Source organism: Centrocercus urophasianus, unplaced genomic scaffold (assembly GCF_019232065.1).
Source record: "Centrocercus urophasianus isolate 14NV4802_14NV808 unplaced genomic scaffold, USGS_Curo_1.0 seq_12, whole genome shotgun sequence".
NCBI lineage: Eukaryota > Metazoa > Chordata > Aves > Galliformes > Phasianidae > Centrocercus > Centrocercus urophasianus.
In genome coordinates this window covers 20,498,288-20,510,846 of record NW_024884364.1, presented here as the reverse complement: position 1 = coordinate 20,510,846, position 12,559 = coordinate 20,498,288, and the positions used below count along the sequence as shown (strand labels likewise).

Below are 12,559 nucleotides of genomic sequence, written 5' to 3'. Positions count from 1 at the left end.
TCTGATGCCATAAAGGACAAAAGCAAACAAACAAAAATAACTGAAACAAACAGACAGGATTACCAGCAGGCTTACCTAACTGGATAAACTGGGGATCACTTTTCACTCCAGGTCCTGCTCCAGTACTTGCTGCCACTTCCACGCTGTATCGAATACCTGGTACTAGGGAAGGGATGACAACAGAAAAGGTGGAACCATCTACTGTCTTGTTTATGTGGTATCGACTTTCATTGCCAAGGCACCAAACCTGCAGAGAAGTAAGTGTATTGTATGTATAAACATTAAAAATTAAACAGTGAAGGATCATTAGAAGGAAGGTTGACACATTTCCTTCTGCTGGGTAAGATTTAGAATCTGTCACTATTTTAAAATCTGTTTCAGTCATGGTTCAGAGTCGTAGAAATTCTGAATACTGGAAAGCTGTTTCTTGTTCCAAAGAACAGCTCCAAATACTAATATTACTTGATTGAGTTCATCCCAATTCATTCAATCCATGACAACGCTGCTAATAAAGCTAAAAGCATTAGTAACATGGAACAAGTAAGAGAAACCCCTTAACCAAAAATCATGCACGTAAACAACAAAGTAAGAGCATTCAGATAAATGAGTTTGCAATTCTCTTATTAAGGAATCATTCATCAAGCAAGATTTTATTCACTCAAGTGCTTTTCTTCATGACATCAGAGGAGAACAGATACCATGCTGGAATAAAAAGGTTACTTTTTAAAGAACAAATGGCAGTGAGAGATGAGGATTAATAATATACTATCTTCTATTGAGAGACAATGGGATCATGTCAAATCTCATTTTTTGATCGAAACTAGAACACAAATCTAAAAACTTTTATTTGCCATTTTAGAAATCCATTACTATATTCAGTCATATTAAATGACTGGGAAACTGCAGTATTTGTGTGGCAAATGCTTTTAAGGGAATGATTGAACGCTCAACTGCTATCAAAAGTAGCATAGCAACTAATTTAGGCCTCCCAAGAAAACGATGATTTCTATTCCTTTTTCACAGCTGTATTGCTCTACACTGAATATTTTTTTTAGTTAAATTCAGTAATTTATTTGTAGAGAAGCAAGCTTTCCTGGGAATGTCAGCATTTCTGAACCTGTGCTGACTGTACACAGGAGGGAAGATCGTGCTTTTGACATATGGAGCTTTTAAAAGATTTACTACCCAGATAGTTGTTCTTAATCCCTTGTGCAGTTCTGCTGTTGTGGAGATTGTCAGGTGAGTGAGCTAGAGTTTCACTTGGAGAACAATTGCTAGGGCACTTTCCATGGAGCCCTTTCTGCCTGGATACTGTAAACTTTCTTTATTTCACCATCAGGACACTCTAAGACCCTTTTTCATTCTCCGGATGCCTAGGTTTGAAAAAAGGCTAGTGGGACACTGTGGGGATCTGAAATGTATTTTAAGCTCCTTTGAAATAGAATCCCAACACGGTGCATACAGAACTGCTTCTGTAAAGCGGGTCAGAGCACAGAAAGAGAACAGAAGAGACTCTTTTTATATTCAGATATCAAATCCAGATTATTTCGGTCAGAAGGAGATATAATTATTAATAACATTGTTCTTAAATTCTGAAGGATGATCTAAGAAAATGCTATGATTTAAATAAGAACTTGATAAAGTGAAGAACACGAGATTGAAGTCTGCATTTTGGCGTGAGTCATTTTCACAGAAATTGCTACACTACTACACTTGTATAATAGTGCATATGTAAATAACAAAAATATTATATGATGTACTTTCAACTATGCACTACTTACTTGTACAAGTGTTTTGTTCTTAGGTGCTCAAACAAATGGGGAAATTTGCAAATTGGGAATGGTAAGTTAAACATCAGGTTGTTCAGTACTTGTCAGTACTATAATTGATTATACATCTAAACAGGCAAGTGAAAACTCATTTCCAGAATGTTATGAAGCAGAGGGGAATTCACACTGTAACAGACATATCAGTGAAGAAAAAAAGAGTATAAAGAGAATTTCTAACTTCATGCTAGGAATAACCTCTGCTATGGTTTGATTTCTGGCTTTTTTCTGTGTGATACTGGCATTTCTCCAGTTAAGATGGTATCCTTCTTTATACATGTTTCATCTTTTAATTAAGTAAATACACTCTTGCCTTAGACCAAGGTACTTAGAAGACTGAAGAATTCCCCCTCCCCAACACACACACCCATTTTTAGGGGAAAAACATGAAATAGAAAAATGTCAATTTAAAAAAAAGAAAATTTTACAAGATTTCTTTTTTTTTTTTTTTTTTTTTTGTTAGAAGTTCTTACACATAGATCACTTTTTTCCTCACATTTTTAGAGAAAAATGATAACTACATACAGCTCAAATAACAACTACATATATATATTCATTGTGTCTGTTTTCTGTCCATGGTGAGAAAACACAATGGAAAATAAGGGCACGCAGACAATAAATGTAGGAGAAATGTGCCAGTGTGCCACCTACTGCTACAGAAGCACTAGAAGACAGTTTGCTCTAACACCTGACAGCTTATTAGCTCTGAATACTGGGAGGTAAGTCAGTTATTATACTAACTCACAAATATGAATTTCCTGAATTTTATTGTTTTGTCCTTACAACCTTAGCATTCTTTTGATGCAGTTTCTTTATGGAAATAGTTCCACCCTTCTGGTTCATTAAATAAAATAATTTTGCAAATACATTTTTTTTTTCTTCTTCAAATTACATTATACGTCTGAAACTAAGCCACAAACTCATTTTATTTCTACCAGTTCACCAAGTTCCAAGTTCTGATGTTCTATTGTTCTAAATTTACCATGAAGTGCAGTGATTTCTTCCCTTTTCCATTAAGACTAAAGGAAAACAAAATAGCCAAATGAGTTTTTAAGGCAAGGGACACGCATGTCTGTACTACAGTGTCTCACCTGAAAAAGGAGCCAAGACAGATAGATGATCCTGCCACTCAGTGGCTATTAAAAGTTTATTTCCAATACACAACTAAATATTTAAAGTGTTTGTAGCTTGCTTAGGAAAACTAAGCTTCAGTTAATTTGTAAAGCAAATTATCTCAAAACAACTTGAACTGGAAATAAATACTGTGTATGTTGCTAAATGAACAACAAATAAATATTTCATAATGTACTCATAATTTTTGAAAAATTATATAGCTTAATGAGAGCTTTCTTCTGTGAAAAATACAAGAAAATTTCTATACACTTGCTATATTTAGTATTATACAAGAGCATTCTTTACTTGAAAGTTTTCTATTTGACTGCTCAGTTAAAAATAAATTCCTCACATCTTAACACTGTTAGTTATTATCCTTGAGCTTTTCAATTCCTTAGGCCTGTTTATATTTATTATTGCAGTCAATGTCTTTGAGTCACAAAATGGTTCTCTAACAGGTAGGATTCCCTCTCAGCTTGTCTATGCATTTCTCAATTTATAACAAAGGCAGGAAAGTAGTCATTTTAACTATCAGTGCTGAACTTTTGTTTTGATTTATAGAGGTGGCTTTAATTGCTTTCTACGATTTAGACAGAATTACTAAGTACAGAATTTGATTCTTCGAAAAAATCATTTTCCAAACCATGTGCTCTAACTTTGCCCAGTAGATGGAGCCAGGCATCCACAAACAACTCACCCATCGGAACCCAGCCAAGACTTTGCCACGGGATATACGAGAGTATTACCTTATATTCTTGAACCATTCCATTCTGGTTATCCTCGGGGGGTGGCTGCCAGGTGACTACAATTGCAGTCCCATTCCCATCATTTTTAGTTACTGAAACACTCTGAGGTGGAGCACTGGGTGCTGTTTGTTTGGGGAGAAAAATTGAATGGTTAAATTTGTCAAATGCAACAGTAAGGGGTTTTAGTTTTCTTTTTAAAAGAAAACTGGTTTCTGTACCACAAAAAAATGTATTATTTTACTCCCTAGTTTCTGTTATGTGCAATTCTTGCCCAAAGATCACAGATCAGTCTGTATACCTATATTACCTCGTATACAAGGTAAGTGATGTGAACCTACAGGATGTGAACTTACAGGCAAGCTTCTAATTTCTGCTGTGCGGTCTCTGTAAGACAGAAAAAGTCAGGCAGGCCACCGGCCTCTCCAAACTCAGATACCAATTACCTGAACAACACAGACTTGAGGACAGAATTCTTGAATGAGTTCCAAAGCATCTCAGCCATGATCAACAGTATTGAAAGATGAAGTCTGTAAATAGACCCTAGCAGAATGTCAAACCTCAGCTGCTCTACTGTGTGAAAAATAGTGAGCAATACAAACCATATTAAAATCAGGACTGAATGTGTTATGCTTAACAGATTTGTATTTTGAATTTTAAATAGTCTTTCTAAAAACAGTATGCTTAGATGATGCTTGCAATTAAGCACACCTATTGAACCACCCACAGAAGTAAACAATAGCTACAGTGTATTTATACCAGGTAGTGAAGTGATAAGGAAAAAGGTATCACATCCCAGCAGAGGCACTGAAATCTCTATTCTGAAGCACCGGCCACATTACAAACTTATTATGCCTGAACTACCAGATGAGCTACAACAAAAGAAACAGCTTTATGAACCTTCTCTTTTTAGCATGCGTTTGAGATGGAAATACATAATTTAGTCCACTATATCTGTTGCCCTCATGCATCTTTTCATTTTGTATTACTGATTGATGCAGATATAAAAGCCTTCTAAGAATGTGGTTTCCATTCCCTCAGCTACAGTGCTTTGATGATTTCTGCGGTGTCTGCTATCTACTCAAGATAGTGATTAGTAAGTGCTTGAATCTGACAGAAGTCACTTGTGACCAGACCATGAACTCAGCAGGGAGGAGTGCACACTGCAGTGAAGATAAAAAGCACATTTCCCATTGTGTGTTGGAGGAGGGTTTTGCACATCCCTCTCTCTCTCTGTCTCTCACACATGGTTCTGAATATTTACTTCGATGTCACCAAACAATTCACTTAATGATCAGTCCAACACAGTCTCTTCTGCTGCAGACTGCTGTTCTCAAACAGCACACACTTCAAACAAAATCAAATAACGAACATATCAGAGAAAAGCAGGCCAGAATACTACTTCAAAAAGGAAAGATGAAGACAGTCTGGCTCCTACTTGCCTTCTTCCAGGGTTTTTGCAAATTTCACTTCACTATCTGCTCCTTGAAACTCATTAAAAAAAGGGCGGGCCTTGATTTCATAGTTTACACCTTTCTTCAGCTCTGGAATGATAACGCTATTTTTGGTTGGAGTCCTCACTTCAAAAATTAACCATTCTGACTCTCCATAGGATGCTGGTGTTGGTCGGTAAAGGATTTTATATCCTTGAATATACTGGGATTGCTGGTCCACCTGGAAAAACAGCAGAAAGACACCCATTACAACAGTGCATTGTTTAATAATGTATTAAACAATTAGGAATAATTTATTAAACTATTAGGAACTGTGCATGTTGTCTACAACATTAGTTCTTGGTCTATCCATTTATTTTATTCAAAATAAACAATGCTGAACATGATACAGACTCCTTGAATTACAGCAAAGTACAGGCCTGATTCAAAAGAGCAGTAATATTGATGATGGTAGAATGGCACCAGTTTCAGTGGATTTATGGAAGCATTAAAGGGGGATAGCAGAGTTGTATAACCCTCGGTCTGCGAAATGAACCACCTTTACATTCATGGACAGAATGAATGGAGTCAGGGAAACCCAGCATAGACTTTGCCTATGCAAATCTGCTCTGCAGAATGGGGCAGGAAAGAGGACCACGACAGGGGATCAATGGCTCTGATGAACACAGATCAAGCGCCAAGTGTGCCGGCTCTCCTGAGGTGTGAAGCCTCTCAAAATTCAGGAAATGAGCACTGCTTTCTGCATGCTTCCTTCTGGAGTAAGTGATTTAAAAGGGCAGCCAACAGGCACTATCTGCATTGCTCTGATGAGACTGGAGGTGTTGAAGGGCAGATTTGCCCAAGTGCTTCCTCGGTGTTCACTGACTCAGTAGGAGCCTCCTCTGCTGGAGGAAAGGGGCTGTTTTAAGAGGGCTCTTAAGATGCTTACAAAATCAATATGGTAATAAGGATGAGACTTGGAAAAATAGATCAAATATAGTCTTGACTGATTTAAAACTAAGGCCATTTTATACTGCATATATGGAGAAAGAAACCTTAATGTAAATTAGGACAGGATTCAATGTGTTTGGATTCAATGTGTTTGGCTGTAACCACAGCAGAAAGTTATCTTGCAGAAATTATCTTTTGTGCAGCATTAACAACAAATTCCAATTTCTGATGAATAAGAAATTCCAAATACAACAATAAGAAACCTTTAAAAAGCTGCACCAGATTTTCCCTATTTTCAAAAATCTCACACGGTGATATAATAAAACTATTTACTTGCTATTTTACTCAAAGAAAAAGAGTTTCATTTTTAATAAGCACATAAAGAATGCATGTGCTAGCTAAAGGTGAAGTAATGCTTACATTTAAAATTGCAGAGAAGCCACAGGCCACCCAAGAAACTAACAAAAAACTGGCTGCCTGGAAAAGGTTGTTCTGTAAGTAAAGGTCAAACAAAATTGTGCTAGGAGCCTCAAGGATATTTTAATGTTATTAGTTAAAAGAGGAAATAGCACAGTGCAGGTGGCCTTACCGCAGGTAAGTGGGTGCAACACGGCAGATACTACCTTGTAGTACTGAGGAGCCCTGGTCATAGGCCAGGACTCCACTGGGCAAGGACTCTTCTTCAGAGTCAAAATGTCATTGCTCTTACTCAAAATGTTCTGCTGTGGCATGGCAGGGGCTACATCCTGTGCTCTGACTGCCAATAGACTGACATGTTTAGACGGAAGATCTGAAAAGATTTCAAAGCTCAAACTCATTTGATAAACTCCTGCACTAGTGTAACTTTCTCCCATTTTTCTTCTTCATTCTGCATTCTATTTTAAAATGGGTCTTCTTTTCATTCAATTTTATTTTCTTGTTGGTTGTTATTTTAGATTTCCTATATTGTTCTTTCTCTTCATTTCTACCTTTTGATCACCAAATGTCTCCCATAGCAAGACATTTATAATTTTTCCTTCACTGTGGCTCCAAAGTTTCATGAATATTTTTCATGTATGTTATCCTTTCCCTTGCTTCTACAATATTGTTTTCTCACTCTCCCATTTCCCTGTTATACTCTTCACACAACCAACTTCCTTTTTCCTCCCATCAGAACAACACCAATAGAACACCTCTGAATTGTTATTTATGTCTCTTCTACTTGTACTGCATGCATTCATAGCACCGTGGGAAGAATAGTATATTCAGATGAGGCTATTTTGGTTTGGGTGTGTTTCTCAGTACATAAACAGGATGGAAGAAACACTTTCAAAGATAACTATGCAGTATTTCCCTCCACTGGTATCTGACAGATGGGGAATTACCCATATTATCTCATTAGGGGACTAAATACACTTTCTACTGAAAGCAGTGCAAAAGCTTCAAATGATTTAACTTAAGAAAGCTTAAGATCAATTCTTTAGTATCCAGGAGGATATATTGGGAACTATCACCATATTATAAGCAATATTCTCCGTGGGGACAAGAAATATGATAATGTCACAAAGTTCAATGAAGTATGAAAACAAAGCCCCAGTAGAGCTTATTCCAAAGAAAACATTGCCAGCTTTTTAAAAACTATGCAGCTTCTTGAAGAGTGACTTCACAGTGGTCAAACAGCACACTTCAGCAATGCATGTAACTACCTTCATGATGACGATTTATACTTACTGTCCAATGAACTTCAATCGAGGAGGAAGAAAGGATAGTAGGGTTGTGCAGATGTAGTACGACATCACCTAGCTCTCTCTGCACCTGCTTGTGATCCACACCTTGACTTGTTGGTGGAACATCTGTAATAATTTAAGATTCAATTCTCACAAACATGTAATTGTTAAAATAAGTATGTATAAATACAAATAAATATATCGTAAAACATAGGACATTTTCAACAATTAAGTTTATCTTAGGTACTTTCCAGAAATGTATGAAAAATCTACAGAAAGTCTTTTCCTGAGTTAATGGTATCAAATAAATGTACTGCACTTTCTTTGACAAAAATAGGATGAAGAAACAGGAGGGAAATGATAGATAAAAAGAAAGAACCACATTCAGGGAGATCTTTGGAAAATGACTACAGCAGCATCTCTTTATTCTTTCCTGCCAGAAGGAGAAAATTTTCTATTGCCCACTCCACATTCCAACAGAGACCACAAAAACTATATGAAAGGGCTATATTGTGAATGCTTTGCCTTCGGGTAAATTAATTGGCAAACTTATTATTTAATTACAAAAGAAACAAAAACTGTAGAAACTAAAAGCAAGTCACATAGCTGAAGTTGCACTCTGATAGGAGGTGACTTCTGTAAACAGAAGGTAGAGCACAGCTGAGTGTTGTCTTGCTTTACTGACATTTAGTCAGCTAAAAGAATTGGCCATACACATGAAGGGACAATTTCCTCTCAAAATAGGCAGCAGGACAATGGAAACACACTTCTGCATGCAGTGCCTTTGAAAAGAATACTTAGCTGAAATTTAATGACTGTCCTAGACATATATAAAATTTATAGGGCAGTGACTAACAGAGTGTCTCAAATATACATGTACTACAGACAATAGAGGAACACAGTCTCTATACTGATTTCATATGTTTCCCTTTGATCGCTTCATTTTAGGAAATACCATGCTGACCGCAGTTAAAATCACAGACTAGGGAATTCAGTGAATTTACTTAGACTGATTTTTCTTTTCCTAATACAACTCCAGATACAGAGTAATGCATTACATAAACTTTACTCTAGTCTACTACTTTCCCTGTCTGATCTCCTCTAGTGATTAGACAAGATTAGAAAACCTTCAAGGATTCTGTTCTCTGAAGACCTTGGTAAATACCTGTCTGCTCACAAGACAGGCAAAAGAGAGACTAAATAGAAACTGTGTATATATCTATTACAACTACTGCAGTAAGTCCTTGCAGGTATCCTAAAAGTTGAGGTTTTTTTAGATGCTGATTTTAAAGGTACTTGTTACAATTAAATGAAAAAGATGAAAAGCATCCTTTCTGCACGGTAGTTATACACTAAGTTTTCAGTCTTGTCAAAACAATATTAAAAATTTTGTGAGGCTGCATTAAAAAAATATCAGTGTGAGGACAACTTCTCAAAAATACAGTTCCCATTTTGGCATATAAAACTTATGTCACTTTGCAGTCTTGTCACACAGCTGCCTCAAATATCTGCAAAACAATGAGATCTCTCTGAAGTTAATAAAGCAAATTGAGATTACCATGCAATCAGTAAATGACAAAACTAGCCTCTTAGAAAGGAATGCTGGTTGCATGCAAAACAAAACAAAACAAAACAAAGAAACATCACGATATTACTGCTATATCTATTATGTTCTGCCTAACATTTAACAGAGCATGATTTCTTTAATGCTTTGAAAGCATTAATGATAGAAAATTCTACTTGGAGAGTTGCCTAAATATCAACTTGCTTGGAATGCTACAGAAAAGTCAGTTCAGTAATTAGTGATATTTTCACTACTAGTTATAAAAGGCGAGTCATTAATAATATGACTAAAACTATTACTAGACTCAGCAATTTGCAATTCTGTGCTACAGAACTACATACATCATCTATTCTATGTTATCTTGGTTAGTCTCTGAAGTTTCCAATACAGGGACTGTGAGTGAGAACACTTCAGCATTTTTTAATGTTGGTCAGGTCTAAAGACTGAGATAAGTGAGATTCCTGATCTGGACATGAATTTAACACAAGGCAATAAATTTCTATGAACAGAAGTTAACTGGGAGATTTTTGAATTAATTTACTGGCTCAAATTGAAAACTTGTGGAATGCGACACTGCATAAAAAGCTGACCTGTATAGAACACTGCATCCCACCTGCCTGCACAGTAACACATGCTGTTCTTTGAGGCACACCTAGGAACCTGTGTAATTCTTATCTTCTATGCAGTTATAACTACACTGCCTATCCATCCACTGAAATTGTTACCAAGCAGAAATGCATAATAACTAACAGTGGGATTATGAAACTGCCCACTCTCCATGGGAGAAAAATTTGCTTTCAGACCAACTCCAGAACAAATGAAAAGTTCCTAAATGAAGATTTTTTGTTTCCTTTAAGGAACTTCCTTCCAAAAACAAGTGTGCTTACTCCTGCAAAGAAAAAAATAAACATACAGCACAAGCATCTTAATAAGCCAGTGGATCAAATTCTCTACTAAAGCAGGAAAAAAAAAAAAAAAAAAAAGGAAGATGACTTTTGTTACTTTTTCTTTGAAAAAGAATAAATTCTTTTTTTTTCCTATTTAAGAATGAAAATATTTGCACTGGAACAATTCAGGCTGCAAAATTCATAGAATCATCACAGAACCATTCAAGTTGGAAGGGACATTTAAAGGTCATCTAGTCCAACTCTTCTGCAATGAATGTGGACACCAACAGCTAGGCCAGGTTGCTCAGAGCCCTGTCCAGCCTGCCCCTGGGATGGGACATCCAACATTTCTCTGGGCAACCTGTGCCAGTGCTTCACTACTGTTATTATAATAAAATTTTTACTAAATGTCCTCTGTTCTAGTTTGAAACTATCTCCCTTTGTTCTATCACAACAAATCCCACTAAAGTGTCTAGCCCCTTCTTTTTATAGCCCCTCTGAAGATACTGAAAGGCTGTTCTCAGGTCTCTTTGGACCCTTTCTCCAGGCTGAACAGCTCCAGCTCTCTCTGCTTGAACTTGCACAGAATTATTTCCTGAACACTACCTTAAATACATTTATTTTCTACACTGAATGTGAATTTATTTAAAATTTTGCATAGATAGATTCAGTCCACAGCTGCACTTCAGCTGTAGCTTCAGTCAGCAGGTGACTTCTTCAGAAGCTACTACCCAGTTCTGTCTTTCACTTGGCTACCTGTAAGCATTGTCTCTCTTCCCTACTGTTTTCAACAGCAGTACTACTGCAATGCTTTCAACATACCGCTGAAAGTTCTTCCTTCCTGGCTCACAATGCCCAGTTCCTTCAAATTTTAAATTTCTTTCTTTCCTAATTCTGCAGAAGCCAAATTAGATCATATACTGTTTCTAAGTTCTAAGCTTCATTTGGTTCACTGGACACAGTAACATTTTCATAGAATTTAAGGATTTGTGTGATAGCTTCAAAAATCAGAGATCACTTTTGTTGCTAACAAGAGCTATTCTGTAAGACGTAACTATCTTTGGATAAGAGATAATATGGCTCCCTTAGTCAGCACAATATGCTCTCCAAGCAGCTTTTAGAGTTTATGTTATAGGGAAACGCAAGTTTAAACAATGTATTTCAGTACCTAGCATGTATCACAGTCAGCACAGATAGTCAAAAGATAGCAAAATGTCTGCATCTAGTATTTCTCAGTCAATTTGTAGCAGTGACTGAGGACACCTAAAATGTTCAATACCAAAAGCTTACCTTGAGTTTTCACTGGATCAGATATTTGGCTTGGGTCACTTAATCCATACGCATTAGCTGCCCTCACAAGGAATAGATAAATTGCACTAGGCTTTAGCCCCTTAACTGCAAAACTCTCTGTTTTCACATTTTCAGCTACAGTTTGCCAGCTGCTACCAGATGCATGACTAAGGATAAAACACACACAACAACAGGTTAGCATATGCTTCTTTAACAATATATTATATACAAACTTAAGTACAGCAAGATCACAAGAGACACATATACCTGAAGGCCTCAATTATGTAAGAGGTTGGCGTTGCACCTGAATTCAAATTAGGTTGCCATGACAATGTTACTGTATTTCTGCTGACATCTGTAACCTCGGGTTTTGATGGAGCACTAGGAATCAAGTTTGGGTCAGTCGGTCTTGGTGGCTGCACTGGGACTCCAAATTCTAACAAAGGAGAGAGAAATACTGAGCACAGATAGACAGCAAGCAGCTGTAAGCTAAATGCTATTCACATCTGCACTGGCAATTTATGACAGAGTCAGATAATTACTGCATTTCAATTTTTGACTTTCTTTTATGCATTTTCTCCATGCAGAGAACATAATTGGTTTACCTTGGACCTCTATGTAAGCACTCCATGTAGCTTCGCCACTTGGGGTTGAAGCAACGCAGGTGTACCGACCAGTGTCACCCAGCTGAGTAGGAAAAGAGAAGAATAAATATTTGAAACAATCAGGCACTCAGTGGGCTAGAAAAGTAATTATACCTCTGTACATTTCTCTATGAATATGAATAAATCTTTTAATCTGAAGAAAACATTGAACGACAAGCTTCTTACATTAGAAGGAATAATTTTATGTGCTACAAAATGAAAAGGGGTATGCTTCTGAGTATTCTTTAAAAAAGGGGAAATGTTGCATATCCTTGTTTAACACTGCCCATTCTGAAATCAGCATGCTGAAGGCCAAGTCTTGTAGCACTTATTCCTTACTCTGTAGAGTTCTTAAGAAACAAATTGAAAAGGAACTTAGATGATAAGATTCCCATACAATCT

The 12,559-nt window shown here is 36.7% G+C and overlaps 1 protein-coding gene across 1 annotated transcript in view; it reads right to left on the bottom strand.

The window, feature by feature from the left end:
• The window catches only part of ROBO1 (roundabout guidance receptor 1), a 606,013-nt gene that overhangs the window by 44,885 nt on the left and 548,569 nt on the right, over positions 1-12,559 (bottom strand). Inside the window, exons 12-18 of the mRNA XM_042809975.1 lie at positions 12,119-12,200; positions 11,781-11,949; positions 11,514-11,680; positions 7,777-7,898; positions 5,125-5,356; positions 3,686-3,807; positions 76-247 (exon numbers count right to left, since the gene is read on the bottom strand). Of these exons, the coding sequence (XP_042665909.1) occupies positions 76-247; positions 3,686-3,807; positions 5,125-5,356; positions 7,777-7,898; positions 11,514-11,680; positions 11,781-11,949; positions 12,119-12,200 (1,066 nt within the window). The remainder of the gene's footprint in view (positions 1-75; positions 248-3,685; positions 3,808-5,124; positions 5,357-7,776; positions 7,899-11,513; positions 11,681-11,780; positions 11,950-12,118; positions 12,201-12,559) is intronic.